This window comes from Delphinapterus leucas, chromosome 20 (genome assembly GCF_059928025.1).
Source record: "Delphinapterus leucas isolate spDelLeu-1000000601 "Yukka" chromosome 20, BTC_Dleu_Yukka2, whole genome shotgun sequence".
Taxonomy (NCBI): Eukaryota; Metazoa; Chordata; class Mammalia; order Artiodactyla; family Monodontidae; genus Delphinapterus; species Delphinapterus leucas.
Genome location: NC_143148.1, coordinates 2602793 through 2628454, shown reverse-complemented (window position 1 = coordinate 2628454; position 25662 = coordinate 2602793). Strand labels below are relative to the sequence as shown.

At 44.5% G+C, this 25662-nt stretch overlaps 1 protein-coding gene and 1 pseudogene across 15 annotated transcripts in view; one reads left to right on the top strand and one right to left on the bottom strand.

Annotated features, from left to right (window-relative positions):
• PEG3 (paternally expressed 3) overlaps positions 1–17329 on the bottom strand; it is a 31277-nt gene extending 13948 nt beyond the window's left edge. For 3 of the 15 annotated variants that reach the window (XM_030761160.2, XM_089901928.1, XM_089901929.1), the window contains exons 1-5: positions 17146–17329; positions 13622–13692; positions 3047–3125; positions 2383–2499; positions 161–640 (exon numbers count right to left, since the gene is read on the bottom strand). In XM_030761160.2, coding sequence (XP_030617020.2) covers positions 161–554 — 394 coding nt within the window. In that variant the 5' untranslated portion in view covers positions 555–640; positions 2383–2499; positions 3047–3125; positions 13622–13692; positions 17146–17329. The other 12 variants (XM_089901930.1, XM_030761159.2, XM_089901931.1 and 9 more) reach the window with 12 other exon arrangements.
• Positions 17097–22120, top strand: LOC149744545 (uncharacterized; annotated as a pseudogene).
• Positions 22121–25662: the final 3542 nt, after the last annotated feature.

Here is a 25662-nt window from a genome sequence, read left to right as displayed (position 1 = left end):
GGGAGGTGCAACTGGCACGCTGTGGGCAGAAAGGCCGGGAGGCCACCTATGTCCTATGGCAGGGCAGTCCCCCACTCCCCGCGAAGAGGTCGATCGGCCTAGAACATCAGGGGCACTGCGCGGGGCACCCCAGGGAGCTCCACCTTCCTCTCCCGCTCACCTTCCGGTTCGTACATCTCCTTGTAATTTTCCAGCAGAGTAACGAGCTTCTCGCAGTTCTCTGGCTTTTTTGCACGCACCCAAGGCTTGATCTTTTCTGGAAGGATGGTCAGGTACTGCTCGAGGACCAAGAGCTCGATAATCTCCTCCTTGGTGCGAGTCTCCGGCTGCAACCAATCGAGGCAGAGGTTTCGGAGTTTGAGCAGGGTCTTCCGAGGCCCGACAAATTCCACGTAGAGGAAGTTCCGAAACCTCTGATGAAAGAATTCAGAGTCAGTGGCGGCTTCTCCTATGGCGGCATCCGGCTCCTGAGACAAGTCACTGTCTAGCTCACACAGATTTGGGGCCCAAGACCTCTTGGGTTTGGTGGCAGACAAGTACTTTGGAGGCAGCATCTCTCTAAGGAAAATTTTCACTGGAGGAACCCAACATGAGTCAACAGGAAAGACGCGGCAGCCTGGGACAGTCAGTACTCAGGGACCTGCGGATCGTAAGGAGACATACACATGTCCCAGAAGTCGAGGACCGGGCAGCAGTGTGGGGCTGCCCGACAAGGGCACCAACAGTGCTTTGTGAACAGGCCAAGGGCAGAAGAGAGGCATCAAACCCCAGCACACAGACACATGCACAGGCAGGCGTTAAAGCACCACACACACCCGTGTGAGGAGTGAGCTCTGCTACTAACTGGTTCTGTGACCCTGGGCCACACAGCCCACGTCCTGCAGTCTGTCCCCTTATCTACAAAATGGGAACAACAGACCTACACCCCTTCTAGAACTGTGAGGCTTAAATAAGCCAATACACCTAAAAGGCCTAACCACCCAGCACACAGCACATGGGGATGCCCAAGGTGCTGGCCATTACTAAAATGAGATGTCGGTATTTTTCCTTAGCAAAAACGGAAAGGGGGTCGTGAGGGGCTCAATCCTGCCATTTCTGAGCATTTCTTCCCCTAACATGGTTGTTAAAACAGCATACAACACGTGAAAGGTAGAAGACCGCATAAAAATGTTACAAGTGCTCAGCTCTGGGTAATGCGATTGCAAGTGCTCTTAATAATTTTCCTGAACCCGCGCTGCTGTTAAGTTAAAATTCAATGAAATTAAAAGTTCAGCTCCTCTGTCTCACCAGCTACATTCCAAGCGCCAGTGGCTACCCTACTGCACAACACGGAACATCTCCCTCGTGGGGGCAAGTTCTATTGGCCAGGGTGGCTGGACAGCATCTGAGCTTGCAGGGAAGCTCAGAACCCCTGCGTCAGCAGTGCCCCCCCTTCTGAGGAGCGTCTGCCCCACAGCCCAGCCTTGGGCTTGTGCTAACACCACGTCCTCTGGGAGCCTTCCCGAGACTCACTTCCTCTACTAGTGTTCCAAGCACTTGCTGCATTTAGTCTTAAATATTTGAGCTCGCGTGCCTCTGCCCCCACTGTAAACTCTGGTAAAGGGATGAGAGACGAACTTTTCCGTCACTGGAAGAGTCAGCTATCAACACTGATAGAGCATGTTGAAGGTAATGTACACAAACCCATTTTATAATTGGTTTTAGACACAGGCATGCATTCTTACTACAGGCCTGCAGAAGCACAGTGTAGTTTCTGGGTTAAGCTCTGCAGCACTGTTTCCAAAAGAACACCCTGGCGTTTCACTTACCCTCACCTGCCCACTTTTCTACCCGCCCCTTCCCGGTATTCCCGACAAATAGGCATGGGAAGCACTGTGCGGTATATGTGGAGCTCTCTTACAGCGCTGCCTAGCACAGAGGAGGAAGGTTAAAGGATGTACCAGTGAACCCACAGAAACCCTACACAGGTGATAAACACCTATTATTCATATCAATGGTGAGAAAGTGATCAAGCGACCATAGGGCTTCTTCACACCCCTGCACATCCTCCTGCTTTATCAATCTTTTCAAATATCTAGCTTGCCTCCACAGAACCAGCTTTCTACTTCGATACTCCTCTGTATCATTTATTTCCTTACTTGTCTTTTAGTATCTGCTCCCTCCCTTCTTAAGAAAACTTTTTAGACCAAGTTATAAAAGCTGATTTTCCATTTTCCTTTTGTTCTAACGTAACCAACTAAGGCTATACGTTTCCCTTCACCTAAACCATTTTAGTTGCATGTGGTTTCTATTATGTAGCCTTGTTATTAGTGGTCAGCCACAACTGGAGCAAGGAAGTAGGCAATACAGGAAAGAAATCTAGGTTTGGGTGAATTAACTTACCTGACAGTTTTGTACTTCTGGCTTTACTTCCAGAGAAGAACAAAACCAGATGCAGCAAAAATTCTTTTTGTTTTAAAAGGAAAAACCAGTAAGTTAAAAAGGATTTTTTTTTAATGTCTAAAGAGAAAACAAAAGGTGTTTCAATTATTCAGTCTCAAAGTAGCCTTCATCATTTGGGCATGAATGCAGGGGACTCTCTCCAGACAGTGGTGGGCTCCACTCCGCCCCGTGTAAACTGCCCTCCCACTCTCTCTGCATCATCCTCTGGAGCTCACCACCAACCACACAGATGCACCTCCATTCGGAGACCCTGGAGACCCTGCCACTCCCGCCCTGCCTGCCCTGCCCTCCTCGATGACAGACAGGACACTAGATACCACCCTGCTGGGCAGGGGAAAGAAAGGGCAAGCGTCCAGGCTCTGGAGAGCTGATGAGACAGCTGGGACAAGAGAACACAGTCGAGTTTACCCAACGACTGGCTAAGAGGGACTGCCGTGACAAGAGCAGGGCCCTCAAAAGCCAGCAGGCCTGTGCGGGACAGAGGGGCGGGCAGGAAGCCCAAGCCTGCTCTGTGGCATCCAATTCCAGAGAGAACTCCAGTCCCCTAGATGACAGCAGCCCCACCTCTCAGAGGCCACAGGACACCCTTGGGTATGTAAATCACCTGTTTGGGAATAGGATCCTTTCTGGAACTTCAGAACAAGTGTTCTTATCCACAGGAACAGAGTCAAAATGCCAGGGACCTGCAGACATTTTAAAGAAATACATGGACAAATAAACACGGAAGAAATGTAAAGAGTGTCAGAGAATTCACTCTCCAAATGGCTGTGGACTGAGATAGCACTGGGAGTGAGGCCTTATACACCATATTCAAGAAAAGGCCCATTCCCATGTCATATAGACCAACCAGAGACAAGAAGCAGAAAGCTTTCAAATTTTCTTTATGAAACCAGAATAATTAAAACATCTAAGACAAAGAGAGCACTAGCAAACTGCAGACCAAACTCACTTATAAAAGCAGACATAACAGTCTTAACACTATGACTAATGAACATCATTCTACAGTTTCAGCCAATTACAAGAAAATCTGGGGCATGAACAAAGAAAGATATAAAATTATCACTCTCTTATGTAAGACTGTCCACTCAGATACTGCAAATCAGTGGAAACAGACCTTATAATAGTAATAATAATTTAGTAAGAAACCCATTTATAACAGACTCCCTAAATATGGACCGACAATAACCAATCTGAAAAAATGGGAAGAACTCCATTGTAAAAATACAAAAGATTTAACAGAAGAAGACAGCACCCATAGGAACAAACTTATACATTATATTGCAATAGAAAAGGCAATAACTAGAGAGACACAGGATAATCATGGAAGATATACGGATCTAGCATATGAAAGCTCTAAATACCCCCTATACTACCTAGTGGAATTTCAAAGAATATAAATGTTGGGGAACTTGACAATGGTTCTAAAGTTGACCTGGAAGAATTTCACTTGGATCAATATTTTGAAAGTTCATACATCAAAAGGCCAACAAACCACACACAAAAAAGAAGTATCTTAATATAATCTCAGGGTTAAGAAAGTTCTTTTCTAGTATGATGCCTAAAGGCAGAAAGACGACAAAAAAGTAACAAATGATGTTCTTGTCTATACCATCAAAGCCAAAGCAATAAATCAACCATCTAAAAAAGCACCAAAAAAGACAAGAAGACTGATTCACTTAAGAATTGTAATATAAGTTTACTGTATGTACACAATTGAGTATGTAGAACTCTATGAAAGTGGCATTAAAAAATAGTAAGGAATGTATATAGATTACTTCAATAAATAATAATGGTAATAGGAGATCTAGCCAATCATTCACTTGGGGAAAGAGGTCACAACATATATGAAAATGCTAAAACTAAGATCAAAATAAAATAAATAAAAGATTAATTTTTATAATCCTGGAGCAGGGACGGGATCTTCTAACCTGACAATAAAATTGGGAAACAGGGACAACTTTGACTTTGTATACATACTTCTCTAATCACATTAATTTTTCTTCCCACTAGGCATGTGTTTGAAGCATAAAGCACCAGTAGGTAAAAATTATACTTAAGAACTGTAGGCTTAAAAAGTTTGATAAGGAAGCAACAATTTTGCTAAGAAAATATAAATATTTGGTAAACCTGACTCAGGAAGCAGAGGAAAATCCAGGGAAGAAATTTAAAAAGATGAAATGACCGAAGGAGCAACTTCCCATAAAATTTCCATGAGCGAAGTATTTACCATGTTATAAAAACCCTTCCAGAGCACAGAAAAGAGACGGAGGACTTCCTGCTCATTGATAATATGACTCTGTGAACACCCATAAATATCCTGTCACAAGGTAGATGCCAACGTGTATGCTGAAAATTCACCTATTCCTTTGCTCAATTCAAATTCAGGACTAGAGTCAACAAATGTGATCTCTGTTAAATGTGCTCAAGATTTTCTGACCAGGCCGACGAAACAGCCCTTGGTCTGCAAGGGCGTTGAAAAAGAAAAGATTTTTAATAGAAAAACCTGAAAAACAGTTGGACCTTACCTACTCCTTCCCACAATGGCAGAGGAAATTCATTTGAGAGTAAGAAAGGGCCTTGGGAACAGAATAATCATAAAGATAGATAACATATATGTCATGTGAAGAAAAAACTGGATACACATATCCTGCAAATTTTATAAAGGGCAAATTGGTTACTTATCAAAATTAAAAAATGTAATATCCTGTCCTATTAACTCTACTATGAATTTATCCCAGAGATATGTAATGACATATGTGCAAAAATATATTCATTGAAGTACTGTTATGACAATGGGCAAAATATGGTATGTTTATATTATGATTATGAAACCTTTTAAAATAATGAGGCAATTGTAAATAAATGGATATGAGACGACCTCTAAGGTAGTTAAGTGCAAAATGGGACACACCAATGTGCATAGCATTCTAAGGAATTATAAAAACAGATGTCATTTACTTAAACGATTTCTGGAAGGACACAGAAGAGACTGTTAATAGTGATTAATAGTGATTGCCCCTGGGGAAGGGAACTGGGGGCCAGGGAAGGAAGGGTGACTTAACCTTTTCATTGTATATTCCCCTTTTGTTTTTCTTTTATCATGACATGTATTACCTAGTCAAAAAAATAAATTCACAGTTAAAACAAAACGATAAACAAAAGCACTAGTGGAGGTCTTTTGAGACCGTGCCGCCCACTGAGTGGGTGCCGGCAGCACTACCACCTTAACGCTGAGGGGTCTCCTCCCCTCCCCCGCCCACCCCCCCACCCCCCACCCCCGCCCACCCCCACCCCCCACCCCCGCCCTGGTCTGAGTCCAAGGTCACACCCTGAACTGGCCGTTTGCCGATGATATGATAGGCAATTTAGAAAACGCCCGAAAATCAACTTTGAAACTCCTCAGACCCAAGAAGTACTGCCGCTCCAAGCTGAAACAGCACTCACAACTCTAGCAACTATTAGTACATAAATGCAATGCCATTCGCTATCCTGGCGATTCCACTTCTGAACTCGAACTGACAGACCTATGTGCCCATGAGCACAGAGACACGGTTCACGAGGGTGTTCACAGAAGCACTGCTTTCCACAGTGAAGAGCAGGGACAGGCAGGAGAATGCTCGAGCAGGTTCAATGGCAGAGGCCACTGACTGCTACGCAGCAGACGTGAAAATAAAAACGGTACACATTTTCCACGCTATAAAAACGAATCAGAATAAAAGCAAACCAGAAAAGGACGGGGAAAAATATTTTGCAACATAGACGACAGTTAATAGGTCTTAGAAAGCAGTGAGAAAAAAGTAAGTGGCTCCTCATGAAAATAAAGAACATTAATACACAGTTCATAAAATTAGTGATAGGAGCCAATATCTATATCAGAAATCAAAGAAACGTGAAATATTATGGTGAACACTTTTTACGCTTACCAAATGGGCAACTATTTCAAAATAAAAATCAGTGTTGGTGGGAAGCTGGCTGGTACAAGTGTGAATCCTATTTCTGGATATCATTTTGGCATATATCTAAAAAACATTAAAAATGCCTATTCCTTTTGAAACAGCAAGTCTCCACTTAAGGACAAAGACAGTCAAGTAGATAAAAATATAAGTTAAAAAAAAAAAAAGAAAAAAGCTACAAAGTCAGCTGCCCACCACCACTAAGTCCTTGTATGTACATCTACTCTCAAATATGTTGCAGGAGTGATGTTAGGTGACATAACGTCACCCAAGGAGCACATCCGGGAACGTGCTATTATGCAATGGCGGCCCTAACACAGGGCAGATCCCTGCACACCAACCAGAGGCAAAGCAGGGAAAGGAAGCACTGGTCAACGTTCTCCTACAGGCTTACCTGACTGCAGGTGGCCCCTCAGGAGGAGCCGAGTGACCCAGCCTTCAGCCCCGACTCACCCTGTCCTCCGCTGGCAGCCCAAAGGGCACCCAGGAGTGAGGACTCAGCACCTGCCAGGGCCCCATACTCACCTCACCCTTTGGAAGACCCAGGTGAACTCCTCCTGTGACAGCGACTCTGGCCAATCGAAAGCATAACTGCTCTTCCCACTTTGCCCCCACTTCCCCAGTCCAGCTCCTGCCTCCATGGCAACAGCCATGCCTACCACTGAAGAGGACAGAAGATACGTGTCGGGGGTGGCTGAGAGGAAGAAAGCATCAGGGAAGAGTCATCCATGGGCTTGCCTGGCATGACCAAAGGCAGTGTTGAGGCCGAGGGGGATGCCTGTCCAAGGACGGCCCAGAAAGGCCATCACAGAATCAAGATGTGCTGGGGGACGCACAGCCCAACAGAGAAAGGGAGCACCTGTACTTAGGCCAGGCCTCAAAGTCCCTGAGGCAAGGACTACATCGCCTTTCTCATCACTGTATTGTTACCTTCACAGGACTGGCACGTAGAGGGTGTTCAACAAACTGTGTTTGGGTTTTTTTCTACTTAGATGCAAAAACATTTAAATCCAATCTAGAAAAGTCTAAATAGTAGCCCTTGACCATGAAAGGTTATTCCAGGAATACAAGGATGATATCCCAGTAAGGTAGGCTGTTATATAAGGGATTAGAGGGGGAAGGGGATTCCACGAGCACTGTTGCACATGACAAGGCATCTGCAGACTTCAACCTTTCCTTGTACGTCCCTAGCAAAGAGTAAGACTAGGAGACCATCTAAACACAACGAAGACTTATCTCAAGTGCAAGCAAGCATTAGACACTAAAGGTAGGGAAGCCCTCCACCATACCCACCATTCAGCACTATTTTGGAAGTCTTATTAGCTAATGCAACTGATAAAAAAGAAGTGAAAGGTATAAATGTGGAAAAAGCATTATTTTGAATTCAAAAACCTTGGCAGTTAATACAGCAAGAAAAAAACCTCCAGGAATAGCAAAATAAATAAACCAATTCTCATTAATAAATTCAGTGAAGTATTTGCAACTCCAAATAAAATTTTTTTAATGTACAGAAGGACACAGAGCAGGTCCTAAATAAATGAAGACATGTTTTTGCACAGGACCATGAAAATTGTTGTCAATCCTCCCTTGGATATAAGTTAAAATCCAATAAAATGTGGGAGTTTTGACAAACTGAGAATCCAGTTTCTCCAGAAGACTAAATGTACAGAAATATCAAGACAACTGTGAACAAGAAGGTATGTGTGCAGCAAGGGTGGGGGATTGTCTGTAAAGTGACCCAAACATATAAGAACATAAAGTATTCTTTCCAACACAAGGATGGGGGTGCGATGATAAATACACTGATGGAGCAAAATACACTCCAGAATCTGACTCGTGTGAAAGTATATACACATGTGGGAATTTAGTTTATAGTAAAGAAAGACTTTTAAATCAAGAAAAGCATTAACTGTTTAAATACGAACTAGGAACTTCCTTAGGAGTAAATGATAAAGGGTCTTTTTAAGGAAAGTGGCAAGAAAAATCAGCCAACACTTCCATTTCTGACCAGCTATTCGAGTATGGATTTCTAAGAAGGTTGGAGCAGGCCTCTGTCTGACATTAGGAAAGACCAATAACATCAGTGCCGGTGTCTGGCCTCTCCTCCAAGAAATTCGGTATTTCATCTCTAGAAGGCAAAGGCCACTAAGGCCAATGACAAACATACTTTGTTTTCAGAAAAGGAAATCATTGCATTCAAAAGACAGCATTCCTCCAAAATTTCATCAAGCAAGAAGAAATGAAAACAGAATCTTTAAGAAAATGTCATGTAACATTAAGTCATGTTGCCAAGAAACTTTGTAGCTTTATTTTCTGATTACAAACATAGAAGACAGTACAACATTCAAACATTACAGATTACCCAACGTAGAAACTGCAAGCCACATCCAGTGATCACATTTGTTCCTATACTAAAACTTTTAAAGTCTGTACATATAACATCTTGTTTTTACCAAAATGAGATCATACCAGGAGTTCTGTGTGTATTTTTAAACCCAGTAATTTTTTTTTTTTTTTTTTTTTTTTTTTGCGGTATGTGGGCCTCTCAGTGTTGTGGCCTCTCCCGTTGCGGAGCACAGGCTCCAGACGCGCAGGCTCGGCGGCCATGGCTCACGAGCCCAGCCGCTCCGCGGCATGTGGGATCTTCCCGGATCGGGGCACGAACCCATGTGCCCTGCATCGGCAGGCGGACTCTCAACCACTGCGCCACCAGGGAAGCCCTAAACCCAGTAATTTTTGGTAGACATCTTTCCAACCAGTACATATAGATTTATATCATTTTTTCTAAAGGCCACATAGTCTTCCATTCTATGGATATACCAGTTTATCTACACTTGATGGAAATGACCAATGTAAAAAATGTCTAAAGCATTAAATGAAAATACAAGGGCATAAAATTATACAGCATATGTGGCATTCTTACCGCACATATACTCATTTATATGTACACAGAAAACAATGAGGATGTCCACACAATGGAATAAAATGATGGAGATGTATTTATACAGAAGTTATTGTAGATGTTGTTAAATAGCTGCACAGTATCGCGTTCGCACACACAGACACATGCATACGACGGAGGCTGTAAACGTGACGGGCACGTGATACGAGCTCGCCAGACGCCACACCACGCACTCCCCCACAACCAAATATTACTGCCTAACACCCCGCATACTTCACTCTGGTAGCCTGAGTTTGAAGTGTTAGTGAATTGGGCATGATCTCATTTACGTAAAAAAACCCCAAAAAACAAAAAACTACATAGGTACTTAAACGTATGGAAGTACATACAAAAGCAAACTGGAAGAAAACTTCCATAAAAACTTGTATGAAGACCATGCGTAAAGCGGGGAAAATCGAAAAAATAAATGATGAATAAAAGATACTTCATTTTGCATTTCAACTTAGAATGTTATTTTAAGTTCACCATCAGAAAAAAGTAGCTGAATATAAATTTGGAAGTTCAGCTGCTGTCTGTCTGTCCTCTCCTCTGCGCCGGTCACTGAGCATCAGCACCCCCTCCCCTGCGTGGCTCCCCCTCTCTCCGACCACCCACAGTGCTCCTGTGGAGTCCTCCACTCCCCACACACCCTTTGGGCCAGAACACCACTGCTGGGGCGCCACACCTAGACCCTGACCTCACTGCCAGCTGTCCTCTCGGTCTCAATTCTGGCCACGCGGCAAACCCATCAGCTTTGTTTCCGGGCCTGGAGGTGGGCTCTCACACACCCTAGTTACTGAAGCTCCCACAGCTCCCTCCGCACTCTCTCTGCAGCAGGAGTCCCAGCGTGAGTCAAGTAGTACCCAAGGGCAGGATTTTAAAAGCCAAAGGTCTGACCACATTCAGAGGACGGGGGCGAAGATGGGGACACACAGGGACCCAGCCTGACTCTGGTCGTACAGGCCAAGGGAGGCCACTAACTCGAAGGAGAAGAGACAAACAAGGACAGCTGGTCAGAAAAAGGTCTTACCCTCCACACCGGGCAGAGGGGCTTACGGGGTTCCAGCTGTTCTTCACCCTCCAAAGACCTGTTCTTAAATACACGGGATGTCTAAGCATGAAAGGTGTGTGTCGTAAGCACCGTATGCAGAGTTAGTTTCGGGCAAGAGCTGGACCCCAACCACAGGGCAGTGGTCCTGCCTGATGGACAAGTGTTGCCACTGTGGTCCACGTGGAGGTGTTTATGCCATTCTCTGAGTATTTTACAGCCCTTTACTTCTATTTCATAAAAATGCATAGCAAACAAAAGCACAGTCTCACAATTAACTCATCTGAAACAAAGATGGAAGTCATCAGGCACCCCTGCCACAAGTGGGGGGGTCTTTGGCCTCAATCAAAGGATCAGTGGGTCAAGTGTTCAACTGAACTGGAAGGAACTCAACTAGTGGTGGCTGAAAATGTGGCCGGATGTGTGAGGAGAGGTAAAGAAATTCTGTGGCCCCCTGTGTGACCTCAGGTTCCCCACATCCCACCACGAGTGAGAGAAGCTCATGGTCTCTTCTCCAAGCCCGTTTCTACTTACTTAATTTGGTGCCTCATCATGGTGCACCTAGATTCAGCCCCTCTCTCATTCTACCTACCTCATTAAAGGGGGCTGGAATTGAGAACTTTAAAGTCACGAACCGAGGAAGTTACTTTCTTCGCTTCTCAGGGACAGCAGGGTGTGCGGTCTCTTCTCTGCTCTTGTTTGCTCCTTTCTCCTGCCTCTTTCTGCAAACCGACATTCTCTCCTTCAGCACCACGTGGAGGAAAGTGCTGTCCCAGCCTGGGCCCGCCTCACCTCCCAGCTCTAGCAGCTGGGCTAGCCCGTGCCTCTGCTCACACCCACTCCGACATTATGAGTGCACACTACAGCTCGATGCCTTCTAGGGTGTGGTTCTCAAGCCTGGGGTGACTGGGAGAAATGCACCAGCCTTTCCAGGGTGGGTATTTAGGAGGTTTGTGGCTCCCCAGGAAACAGCCATGCAGGAAGCACGCCAGGAGCTGTACTTTGAGAACCACTGCTCTAGGCTGATGCGTCCAGTGTGGTCCACAACCATGAACAGGTACATGTGGACAACAGAGGCTGTTTGGGTAACAATTTCACAGGGGAATGTGAGCATGGAGTAAACAACCACTACCCCTACCATACCAGCCACGACTCCACCCTCTGGACTCTCAGGTGGCTCCTCGCAGATAATCGCCACGTCGCCCTGGGCTTACCTCCATCATATAAACTGAGCACTTACCACTCTGCAGCAAAAGTTCCTTATCGTTGTCCATTCTGGAGGAGTTTCCCCAAAAATTTCAAAAAAGAGGAAACAGTAACTAAGAGTTTAGTTTTATGGTCAGCCCCCAAATGATTCAAGAAAAAGAGTTACTTTAAAGAGATAAAACCTCTTCTGTGCCAGTAGGACATATCTGACCAATTTTTACATCAGTAACTGGCTGATCAGATTTTTTTTTTTTAAAGGGGTGAGGGCATGAAAAGGCAGACCACAAAGCATGGTTCATTTAACCATCTATAGGAGAGAGCACGCTACTCTGGTCAGACCTAATGTGAATGGAGACTGGGGAGAGTGGGGGCTGCAGACAAGGGGCTTCTGGTGTCCTGGTGACCCTAGCAAGAGCTTCACTGCAACCAGATGGTATCCCCAGGTGACCTTACAGGCCAGCGCTACCAAAATTTTTCCACATCCTCTCACTCTGATTCCATACTCACCAAGCGAGCTCTCACTATGGCTTCCTTTCCCATGTAGGTCTGCCGACAGGGAGAGAATGTGCTGATCATGCGTACTTTTGAATATCTGGGTTCCTGCGGTAGTGCTCTCCCACCATGAATCGATTACCAAGATTGAGAAAACAGGAACGTCGTATTTGGTCACACTATTTTCCGACATAAACCAATAATTCATTATGGCTTAGCTTCGTTAACATGGATCTACTGATGTAAGATGAGTCCCCAGGTGAAGTAGGGCCTCTGAGTCTCCAAAGGCTTGAGTGCCAGACACTGGACTGCTGTCTGAAGCATTCACCAAGGCCAGAAAAAACCAACCCACCCCCGGTGGCTCACTGGGACAGCATGTTAATCTTTCCCTGGGTGGTAATATGCCATCAGCATGGCCACCAATCTTGGTAAGCATGTTTTCTTACTCTCCACTTAACTGGAGTTCTCATTCAATAGACACTGAGACCAGGGATTATGTCACTCACTTCCGGAGACCCAAAGTCCAGCATGATCACGTCCCAGATCAGGCACAGTATCAATGCTTGCTGACAGAATGAGCAATATTTGGCTATTTTGCTCACTTACCCCCATGATATGATTCACTGAGTATGGTCTGAATCAGTCAGCAAACCATGAACAAAGAGTACAAGACCTACTGAGTCCCCTTCTTCAGTACCTCTCTCAGATCCATCCAATTCACTTATCCCTCTTCTGTGACCCTAACCCAAGCCACCATCTCTCACCCAGATCCGAAGTGGTCTTCCTGGACCCACTGTTTCTACCCTCCCCTTCTGAACCCTGCAACCAGATGATACTTTTAAAACACAAATCTGATTATCATGGTGCTGCCATGGCTTCCCATGGTGCCTCAGGTCAAGCCCAATTACCTACCACGGATTGCAAAGCCTTTCACAGTGCAGCTCCACTTTACCTTTTTCTCATCTCAAACACCATTCTTTTCTTTCCTTTGTTCTAGGCTTCTAGTCTAGACTAGATCCTGGACTCCCAGCTCCCTTAAGACTGCTCTTCTCACGACACACTGCCATCCACCACGCTTCAGGGCTCAGCCTTAATGTCCCTCACTTTCTCAGGGAGACCCTACATGGCCTCTCCCAGATTAAGTTAACTGCCTGAAGTGAACCTTCTCTTTCAAAGGCATGAATCACAGAATTATTTTTTCAATGTCTTTCATTACCCAAAAGACTATGAGCTCCAGGAAAACACTTCCTTTTCCACTTGGGGCCATGTTTGATAGATGAATCAATGAATTTCTCATGTTTCTTTATTCATCCAATAAGAAAGAAAGGGCAGGCCTGAAGGAGTAGCTGAATGTTACGAAGACCAAGGAGAATTTGGTGAACACGTGACCCACCAGAAGAGCATGTGCATTCTCAGAGAGCACACAGGGTGCTCGTGTGGCCATACAGAACACGTGTACAGTAGGAAAGTGTCAGGTTGAGGAAGGATGTGCTCACTCCAAGGATGGGTGTGGCACTGCGAGGAGGGAATTCAGCTCACCTGGACACCGCCACCTAGCGTTTGGACCTAGTCCCTCTTCCTCTCGCAAGTCGTCTCGGAGAAGGGTAGAGCTGGGGAAGGAAAAGAAAATGTGAGCCACCGAACTTACTTCCCAATTACTGAATTTCCAGGCTGGAAATGACCCCACACAGCTGCATCTTTGCCTCCTACAGTGGTAGAGGTAAAATGATACCAAGAAGAACAGCTTTTCCTCCCAGGGTGGAAGGGCCATCGGCATTGCTCTCTGGGGTGTATGTTGTACCCTGGCTATAATCATAGCTTTTTTCTAGTGAGGGTATGTCAATCGTGTGCAAGCCAATCTCTGAGTGTCTTAGAAACTTCTCTAATAAGCAGAGCAAAACAGTAAAGACTTGGGATTGAGAAATCCTATTTAAGACCCCAATCTCCCACTTATTAGCTATGCTGCACTGGCCATCCCTCTAAAGGCAAGGGACACACACTGCAGGTACAAATTGGAGGGAAAAAATGGCTAAGAAGGTAGTATTATTTACTGCTAATTACGTGCCTCATACAGTGCTTATTAGCACCTTACTTTTAGCATCTCTGTTAATTCCCACCACAACATTATTTTCTACTTATTTCACACACAAAAAAGCAGAGGCTCAGAGAACTCAACCTCAGAACTCATGGCAATTACAGATCAACTAACGTCTTTTTGGAAAACAGTAATCTACAGACATTTTTCATGGAAACCTTGTGGAATAAATGATACAGGCACCCCTTAGAAAGGTGAGTAAAACTCCAGTTCTGCCATGCGATAGCCAGTGATGCAATGCCAGAAATTTTACTGTGCTGTACACCTAAGTAGCATGAAAGACTAGCTTATATTACAATCTTAATGCTATTATCATCAACATTACCAGTAGATAATGGTATCATTACTTAACCTTACACAATAGTTGAGGTTGTCAACATGATCCCCGTGGACGACACTACATGTTTCAAGCCCCACTGTGCCTCAGAGCATGCGTTCAATCAATCAGAGGCCCCGAGGGGGATGCACCTTCAGGACTATGGCTCTGGTTTATGTTAACGCTATCAGTCATGGGCAGATATATAACTAGGTCCGCCCACAAACAAGGAATCCAGAGCTGCTCCCTCTCGCCCCGCCCCTCCCAGCCCCGCCCCACCTGCCAGCCCCTCCTCCGTCCCATCGTTTCTCATGCCACGCCTCCCTCATCACCGTCCGCGCTCCGCATTCTCCAGGCTGTCTACGGATTGAGGCCTTTTCCTTCACGTTACCTCCCACCGCCCTCAGAGCCTGCCACCCTCTCCCCCACCTTCTCACTTAGATCCCCCCTTCCCCAAATCTATTAAAATTCCCACTTTCCTATGTGACCCCCAGCCATGCGCAGTTGAAACCCGTCCCACAGTCCCAGGGACAAGGCTCTGCACGCCCTCCAGGGAACACGACGCCGTCGCGCGGCCGCCAAGATGTGCCGCAGCGGCAAGCAGCGGTCCACCTGGAGCCTGCGCAGCGAAGACGGCAGGGTGAGTTCCATCTCCCAGGACGCCATACACAGCCCGCCCCGCAGTCCTACTGGCTCTCAATATGGCGCATGCGCAGAAAGCAAGGGCCGCAGGGCTCCACAGCCCCGTCCTCGGACCCGCCCCCTGTAGCCGGCCCAGTGTCAGTCAAGATGGCGCCTGCGCAGTAGGCCTTGGCTGCCACCTGTTGGCCGGCAGAGCACTAGGTGGGCAAGGGTCTGCAGCCCCTCCCTCGGGCTGCCCCTGCAGTACCACCGTCATTCAAGATGGCGCCTGCACAATAAGCTTCAGCTACCACCCCTAGGCCAAAGTACACAGCGCTAGATGGGAAATGGTCTGCAGTCCCCTGTTAGTCATACAAAGCATAAAAGCCCCTCCCTTGGGCCCACCCCAGCAGACAGCACCACTGTCATTCAAGACAGCGCCTGCACAGTAAGCCTTGCTCGCCACCTGTCAGTCAACAAACAGCACTAGAGTGGACAAGGCTCTGCAGCCCTCCCTCGGCCCGTCCCCTGCAGCCCCACAGTAGTTTAAGATGGCGCCTGCGCAGTAAGCCTTGGCGCCACCTGACGGCCAACAAACAGCGCTAGAGTGGGCAGGGCTCTGCAGCCCCTCCTCTGGCCCGCCCCCTGCAGCTCCGTCCTCATTCATAACAGTGCCTGCGCAATAAGCCTCGGCGCCACCTGTCGGCCAACAAGCACTGGATCAGAGTGGGCGGGGCTCTGCAGCACTGTCAGTCCCCAAAGACGGCCCATGGCCCCACCCCCTCAGCCCAGTCGACAGGGCACCTGCGAAACACGGCTGGGCGGTACCCCCCGCCCCAGCCCTCCCCCCCCAGCCAAAAGATCTAGCCAGAAACATCCCAAGGTGAGAGCAGTCCAGGAAGGCAACGACAGGGGAAGGGGTGATGCTCTGCAACCCCCAGACCAACCAAGGAGAAACAGCGGGCACAATGATAGCCCGTAGCCTTGTCCCTCAGGACAGACAGCTCTCCAGCAACAACAGTGTCGGCAAACTCTGGGCCACATGGACCCTGCCGATAAAACAGCCCCCCCAGTCACCAGCCGTCGCCCAATCTCAAGTCAGACCTCAAAACCTACGCTAGTCAGGGTGGCATGTCGCGGCAAGCGTCTGCGGCAAAGGTTGGCGGCCAGGCCCGTGACCAGCAAAGAAGGTGTGAGGTAGCAGGACCCCCGCAGCCTTCAATCACAGCAAAGAACACAGGGCACCGCTACCCTCAGCCCCGCCCCTGCGGCCACCCAGCCAAGACCAGGCCGCGCATGCGCAGCGAGCCTCAGCCGCCCCCATCAAAGATGGCGCTGAGGTAGGCGGGGCTTGACCAGTCGATCTCTTTTGAGACCTGCAGTCAAGACAGCCCTTGGCCCCACCCCAGCCCGCACCAACCAATCAGGACAGCGCCTGCGCAGCCACTCTTATCTGACACATCAAAAGTGACGCCAGGGTGGGCGGGCCCGCAGTCTGTCACCGCCCAGAGAAAAACATTCCGCAGCACGACCGCCCTCGGCCCCGCCCCTTAGCTCCTCCCGCCGCCACTGCGGCAAGCAAGCCCCATCCCCAAAGACCGGCAAGGATGCAGGGGCGGCCGGAGCGGACCTGGCCAATCTGGGACCCCGTGGGATGGGGTGTCCTCTGCAGCCCCCCGACCAAGCTGAGGAAACGGGAGGGCGGGGCGCAGGGCGGGGGCGCGCTGAGCCTTCCCGCGCTCGTTAGGGATGGCCCGCCACTTCTCCGGCACCCACCCCAGCGGACTGCGGTGACAGGAGCCCGCGGCCTTCCCGCCCCCTACCCAGGACGGCCAGCCATCCCTGTCCTCCACTATGCCCAGGAAAGGTGGCACGGGAGCCCCCACCATAGACTCCGGCCGGCAGCGCAAGATGGCGCCGCTGCGGCAAGCGCGGCAGCCCCGGCCCGCTGACCAGGGTCCCGAACCTGCGGCATCCCATCCCCGCGCACTGTCCAGACGCGGATGTGCGGGCCGAGGCAGCCGGACTCACCTCGCCACACCGCACCTCAAGGCACCGCCCCGCCCCTGGCCGAAGGTCAGCCGCGGCGCAGCCCGTGCACAGTCTACTGCCCCCACACGGCCCCGGGCACCCGGCAGCGCCACCAGCCCATGGTGGACATGTCCACTCTTCCGCTCCGACCTCGTCCTCCCGCGGCTCCCGGCGTCTGCACCGAGCCCCGGCCCGCGACTCCTTGTCAGGCTCTCCGCAGAGGCGGGGCCCCGGCGCGGGCAAATCAGAGGCAGCGCTACGCGCCCTGGGCCCCCCTCGCCACGCCCCCAAGCCCTGCCAATCAGGCCGCAGTTGCCGTGGCGACGGCTTGGCGCGAAGGCAGTAGGCTGACGTCAACGAAGCCAATGCTAGGGGCCCTGAGGAAGGGTCTGGAAAAGGGGGAGGGGGAGTGAGTGTGCGACCCCCAAACAAAGAAGGGGGGTGACGCAGAGAAAGGCCCGCTAGCAACTCCCAAACGCAAAACCTCTGAAGAAAAAGAAAAAAAAAAAAACCATACATTTGTCTAAGAAAATGAAAATCCGGCGGACAAAAATATGTATGTTGAAGTTAAAGACAAACGAGAAAGTGGGAGACGAGACTTTTCCGCCTGGGACACATGAAAGACACGGGGCTAACTTCCCTAATAAACGAAGACCTCTTGGAAACCGATACGGTAAAGACCAAACTAAGCCAGAAAATTGGGCAAAAAGGGAAGAAACTGGCAATTCACAGGAAAATACAAATGGCTGACAGACCTACAGGACAAAACTCACGACCTGACTCCCAAAGAAACGTAAAACCGAGAGCCCGGACCAGCGCGGTTTAGTGGATGCTCTCCTGAGGCGGCCTCGCGCGTCGCCGCCTGGGACAGGCTGGGTCAGTCCCACCCGTGGCCACCCGGACCGTCGGCCGTGCAGGGCACACAGACGCGTGAGGAAACCCGTATGCGGCGGGAAACGACGAGGTAGCGCCGCTCGGGACGAACGACGGCCGAGGACTCAATAGAGTTAGTCAAACACTCAAGTGGCCGAAGTTTGTAGACATGACCCGGTAAGTGTTTTCATTTGTTTGTTAAGGATGAACACACACACAGGTAAAACCTCTGGGAAACTGTACAAGAAACTGTTAGCCGGTTACCTCTAGGGAAAAAGGATGAGGGGAAGGGATATGGAGGAGGGATCTTTCCCGTCTCCAGTCCATACTGTTTGAATATCCTGGCCAGAAATATGCATTTCTTTCCCAGTAGTAGAATCAATGAATTACGAAAAGCTCACTGATGCACCCTTTGATCCAACTATTCCACTCTCCAGGAGCTAAGGGAAACGACCTAAACTAAGAGGTACGAAAGATTATATGCAGGCATATTCACGTAGCATTTTTTATTAGAAAAATGTACTCTGCGGAAGAAATAAATTGTATTCTGGCAAAGCCATACACTGCAATTTTATGTGGCCAATTAAAATGTAATTTTTTAATTTTAAAGGAAAAGATTCATAAAATACAGTTAATTACAAAAAGCAGGTTACCTAAGCACAAAGAACATAATACCCAGATTTAAATTTTATACTTAATAAGTATAAATATTTATAAATCAGTGGTTGCTGGGTACATTAAGAACTACTGGCTTTTGGGGTGGGGGATGTTTGAAACTCCCCAAGTCTTCAGCAGTCTCTTCTCACCCAGCAGTGCCACATAAGCATAAAATCTGAATGAAAACATTGTGTTTGCTCTGTACCTTTGAAAATTATTCCCCGGGAGCTTCTATAGAAATTCTAGAGGCACCACTAGAAGTGAATGTGGTACTACCCTTAGGTCAGAGGTTTTCAAATCTGGCCGCACATTAGGATCCCCTGGGGGAGCTGTCAAATATTGCAGGTGCCCAGGGTCCCAGAGAGGTGTTTGTTTTGGAGCTCCTCAAGTTTGGTTATGGTTTAGGAGGTGATTTTAATGCAATCTAGGGACCCCATCCCCTCTCTCCTTCTCAAAGACCTCTATCTGCAACACAGCTTTTTCTCCGGATCCCAGGTCGTTCATTCCCATCAAATATCACATGCTCTCCTCCAGCTACTACCCCTTTTCTCAGCACTCTCTCCCTGCCCCCACCAAAAAAGCCCTCTTGATAGAGTGGCCTTCTGTCACCGACTCAACAGCCTTACCACACATTCTCTCCCCCTGGCATGCCACACGGGCTTCCATCCTTTCCACACCCCTGAAACTGCCTGGCAATTTCAGCAGTTCTCCATGTGGCTAGGAAACTTGTTCTTAATCTCACTTGATCTTTCAGTAACATTCAACATCCTCATTAAAACAAACAATGATAACAAAAACTATCTTATTTTCAGAGACACTATACTGCCCTGGTTTTACCCCCATGTCCTCTTAGCTGGCTTCTGCTTTGTTCAACCTCCCAAGGCTCAGAACTCAGTCACTAGCCTTCTCCATCAACGTCTACTCCCTAGGTAGCAGTCTCACCTAGCCATATGGTTTAAATAGCACCTGCATGCCAACAGCTCCCTCTGCCCCGGAACTCTCCACAGAAGCCCAGCCTCATATATCCCACTATCTTCTTAACAGCTGACTGTTCTACCAGGATGCCTAATGGGCAACTCAAAACATTGACAACAAATAGTAATTTCCCTTTTCCCCATTTCTATAAACAGCACCAGTTGCAGTAGCCAAAAATCTCACAATTGTTCTCGATTCCCCTTTTCCTTACCATCAACATCCAATTCGTCAGCAAGTCCTGCTGACTCTACATCCAAGATACATCCCAAATTTTTCCTATGTTTTTCCTCTGCATGATAGTCCTAATTACCATGATTTCCCCTAGATATTAGCCCACTCATTTGACTACCTGCTTCCATTCCAAACCCTTCCCTCCAATATTCTCTAGACAGCATCCAGGGTGATCTTCTTTAACTGAGAATAAGACATCGTGCTGCAGCTTGAATTACCTCCTATTCCCTACCCCAATCACACTTCAGTATAAGTCTAAAATCCATATAAGGTTAAAAGGCGTCAATATCTTTTGTCATGGAAGAATGTTAAATATTTGTGCTGTAAAATTTAATAATTTCCTTCAGATTTCTGCATTTTTTACCTTAAGAAATCCCTCTCCACATTGAAGTCATAAAGATATTATAATAGCCTTAAGTTTTAGTTTTTTAGGTTTAGTTTTATATATGTTCTGTGGTATGGATCTAATTTTTCTCCTGACATATGTCATGTTTCTGTACAAGTGGACCTGCTCCTAAACTCTCTAGTCTGTCCCACTGGCCCATCTGTTTATCTGTATGCATTTTACACATCATATTAATTATTGGAGCTTTACAGTATCTTGATATCTGGAAGGACACTTGCCCTAGCTTGTTTTTCAAAAGTGTCTTTGGTTATTCTTAGCCCTCGACTGACATTTTACTAAATCCATAGAGAAATTTAAAGAGAACTAAAAACGTTTTATCAACACCTCCCATCTTTGCCTATCATCTGTGCTACCCATTTATTCATGTCATCTACAGCCATCAACAGTACATTGTAATTTTTTTCCCTTTAAGATCTTATTTGGCTTTAGGAGGTCTTTCTTCCTATTACTTACCTAACTGGTTATTTTGGGGTTACAACAGTAGTATAGCTTTTTAAAAATAACTTATTTACAGAAAAGGTGCAAAGATAGTGTAAACATTCCTTACCCAGTTTCCCCTGATGTTAACATCTTACCTAACTTTGGTACGTTGTCAAAATGAAGAAATTACCATTAGTACAAAGCTAGTAATTAAACTACAAACTTTCCATAAATGTCTTCCTTCTGTCCCAGGATCCCATCTAGAACGCCACATTACATTTAGTTGTTATGTCTCCTTAGACAACTCCAGGCTGTGACAGCTCCTTGGTATTTCCTTGTTTTTCATAACTTTAGCAGTTTTGAGGAGTACTAGTCAGGTTTTTTAGGAAATCTCTCAATTTGAGTTTGTCTAATATTTTCTCATGATTTGTCTTGGGTTATGAGTTTTTGAGAAGAATTATCTGCTCTTGCCTTTTATATGTTGATTTTTTTAATTCAGTGAATTTGCTGACCTCTCCTTGTTAGTTCTAATAGTTTCTCTCAGATTTTCCTGGATTTTTTAAAATGTTAAACTGTTTATTAATGACAATTTTTAATTTTTATTGACAATTATATCTCATTTCTATCATAATGCGTTCTGGGGTGATACGGAATAAGTCTTGTTCTAGACTTGAAAGGGGATACTTTTCTTTCAGTATCAAGTAAAAATGTTTACAATAAGCTTTTTTGTAGAGCCTCTTTGTTGGGGGTTAAGGAAATTCCCTTTAATTCTAGTTTTCTAAAAATTTTATCATGAATAAGTTTAATTTTTATATAATGACTTTATTATCTATTGGGAAGATTATACTTTATTTTATATAATCTGTTAATGTGGAGAATTAAGGCAAATTTTCTGATGTTGAAACATGTTGCGTTCCTAATCCCTACTTAATCATGATTATGAGGGTCTGATTTATATACACATACAGGAGGATTCTACTGGGTTATATTTTACTTTTGTTTTTGCACCTAAGGTTTTACTTTATTATACTTGTTTCGTTTCAGTATCAAGGTTACACTAGCCTTATAAAATTATTTGGATTATTACCTTGCTGCTTATATTCTCTACAACAGTTCATAAAAAATAGAGATTCTCTGATTTTTGAAAGTTGAATATAACTCACTATAAAATTGTCTAAATCTGATGTCTTTTTGCATGGAATATTTTTGACTTAGTTTCCTTAGCTTTGTACTTATATTTCTGCTTTGTCTTGAGTCAATTTTAGTGATTTATATTTTCCAAGAAAATTGTCCACCTCACTTAAATTTATTAGCACATAATTATTCACAGTATTCTTTTGATTTTTAATCTAGTCCTCATTGGTAATTAATAATTTGTCCCCTTTTCTGTTACTAATATCATTTAATCTATTATTTTTATCATCAGTTTCACTAAAGATTTGACAATTTTATGTCTTTTAAAGTGCTTTTGGTCTTTTGACCATATTCTTTCTTCTTTTCCATTTAATTAATTTCTGTTCTTTATTTTATTATTTCCTTCCTTCTATTTATTTGAGTTTCTTTTCCTAGCAACTTAAGTTGCATATTTAACTCATTTACCTTTAACCTTTCTTAATTTTTAACAGGTACATTTAAGGCTGTAACATTCCCTTCAAGTACCACTTGAACTGCATTCCATGTATTTCATTGTTGTTTGGTACTATATTCCATTGTTTCAATTAGATTTCCTCTTAGTCACATTAAGGAATGTGTTTAGGTTTTCAAGTTCTTTAAAAATCTTTTGATTATAGATTTCTAATTTAACTGCATTATAGCCAAATGATATGGCCTATATGTTACTACTGGATATTTGTTAAAATTTCCTTTGTGATCTTAGGATGTGATCAATTTTTAATTGTTCAATGTATTAGAAAAGAATAAGCATTCTCTAACTATCAGGTACCAGTTTCTATTTATGTTCATAAGAGCAATCTTTCTTTGTGTTTACATTTTCAGTATTCTTATTAATTTTCTGTCTGCTTGATATATCAGTTCTAAATAATTATAATAAAATCTCCCATTATGCCTACGGTTTCACCCATTGCTCCTGGTAATTCTTTTAGCTTTTGCTTTATATATTTCAAGGCCATGTTTTTAGGTAGGAACAAGTCCATGATTTCCTCTAAATCAGATATCAAAGAAATTAATCTAGAAGTCTGCCTTTAATAGGGGAGTTAATCGATCCCATTTTAAATTTCTGATATATTTGCTTGTTAAATGTGCCTTTTCCTTTGCTTATTTTCTCCTTTCCTGCCTTCTACTGAGTTGATCAAGTTTTCTTTACTTCTCTTTTTTCCCTTTGCTAATTTGAAAGCTTTGAATTATATTTCAGTTGTTTTATTGTCTATCTTTAAATTCCTAATTTATATACAAGTACATATTTTTTAAGAGTATAAAATAATAAAGGATCCTGGCATATCTTAGCAATTCATTGAATTTCCTATACCCATTTTCCTGGTTATTGTCTAGAATTTTAGCTATATATTTTTAAAACAACTAAAAGCACAATTTTTACAGTCAATGATTAATTTATTGATATTTTGATAATTTATTCTTGTTTCTTGAATTTTACTCCTTCCCTCTAGGTTCTTTTTTTTCTCATTGTAATAAATCCTTAAATAAGCCTTTCAGACAGTCTATTTGCATTTCTAACAATGGCTTTAAAAGATATTTTTTGAATGACGGTTTACCTAGGTATGGAATTCTGAAGTGACCCTTATCTTCTCTCCTTATTTTGAAGATATTATTCTATTGTCTTCAACATTTAACATTGCTGATGAGGTGTGCTATAATCTAAATGTTCCTAACACTGGTTTTTCCCTCTGTAGCTTTTCAAAAGGTGTTTGTTACATATGGATTTATTTTTGTTTCTCCTGCTCAGGAGTTGTGTGACCAATGAAGGTCTTTCTTCCATTCTGGAGAATTCTTGGCCAATATATTCTGTCATTCCAACTCTATTCTATTTTTCTCAAACTATTAGAGTATATTGGCCCTTCTTAATCTATCCTCCATTTATCTTCTCTATTTTTCATATTCTTTTCTGGGTTGTTTTCTGAGTAACTCCTCTTTCTAACTGCATCCAATGTACTGTTTCCCTTGATGTGTTTTACAATGGCTATTTTGTTTTCATGTCTAAGATTTTTAATCAGTACTCTTTTATATCCACCTTTCTCAAATGGATGAACATTTTATTCATACTGTTCTTTATCTTTCAAGAATCTTAAAGTCAAACTAAAACTGTTAGAATGGCATTTTGTCAGGAATGAATTCATATCCTGACTGACTTTGTTGTCTTATTTATTTTAAGTTTTCCTATGTTTAACTGAGTGCTTTGCAATTTTAATTTCTAAGTGTTTCTCCTATGGGATATCTCCCCCTACCCCACCCATCTTCCCTCCATATCTAGCCTTTTTTTTTTTTGGTAGTGTCTGCTTTGCCTCTGAGAAACTTAGTCGTGAGACAAGTCTTATATCGTCAACTGGGGGCTCTGTGCCATGTGATAAAGGGGTAATATTAGTCACTGAGCAAAATTTAAGCTTAGACTGGGTCCACTCTGCATGGCCATGTTTTTATCTCCTGCCACTGCTCATAATATAAGCTGGAGCCCTGAGTAACTATTACTGTCTTTTTGCAGTCTCATTTCATGTCAGGAGAATATCACCCCAGCCCCTGTTTGACACAATAAGCCTGGGACCTCAATAGGCACAGGGTACTTCTGGACCTCATTAATCCACAGCAGTCAAATTGTTAACTACCTCTGCCTATTTAAAGATCAGAAGTCCAGCAGGTTCATGTCTTTAACCCCACAAATCCTTGTTTTTCTGTTCAGTTTTTGATCCATACAGATGTCATATATATCTAGATCATTACAAGTTTATATTTAAAAGAGGTTGGTTTGAAGTGTGAATGCAGAACTCACAGCACCATCTCAATCAAAAATATTATCTTCTAAATTGTCTATAGCAGTAGTTCTCACTTCTTTCCCAAGTGTACAATGGAGTTTTACTGGGGCTATATGACATGTGGTATCATGACAGAGTGAATGCTGAAGCAGTTGAGAATCTAGCTGTTTTCATTTAAACCAGATGTTAAAGAGATTTGCAAAGATGTAAAACTATGCCACTCTTCTCAGTAATCTTTTGTCTTGGGAATCATGTCTTTTTTTAATTTAAAAAATGTTGCTTCTATTAACATGTAATGGACTACCTATTTTTAAATTAATTAATATACATTTTAAATTCTGTTTTAATTTCTAAAACTATGTATATCGATAGGTATAATCCACATAAACAAAAGTTCTTTGGAGTCCTCAATCATTTTCAAGAGTGTAAATGGGTCTTGAGACAAAAAAGTTTGAGAACCTCTGGTCTACAATAAATCTATACTAGATTGGGCTACTATCTGGGTGGTATGATCCCATGGATTAGCACAGAGCTTAATACATGTAAGTCTCTCAATGAATGCTTATTCATCCATTCTTTCAGCAAATATTTGACTACCTACTACATATAAGGACCAGTGCTAGGCCAGGTTCTTGGCTCATTGCAAATAAAATTGAAATGGCCCTTGCCCTAATTCATTTATTTGATATATATGTCTTTGAGCTTCAGTCTAGCTGGGAAGATACATACATTAAGTTGACAAAATAAACCTTTAAAAATTGCGGTGTGGACTTTGAAGAAAAAACCAGGATGCTGAAATGAGGTGGGGAGGGGGAGGGTTTTATATGGTGGTTAGATAGGGCAGTCAGGGAAGGCTCCTCTGAGGACAAGGAGCTAAAACTAAATTGTGAGAAAGAGCCAGCCCTGGGATGAGCAAGGGGAAGAACATTCTAGACAGATAAAATAGCAATATACAAAGACCATAAAGGAAAAAAATGGAAAAGACACCAGAATGTCTGGAGGATAGCAAGAATG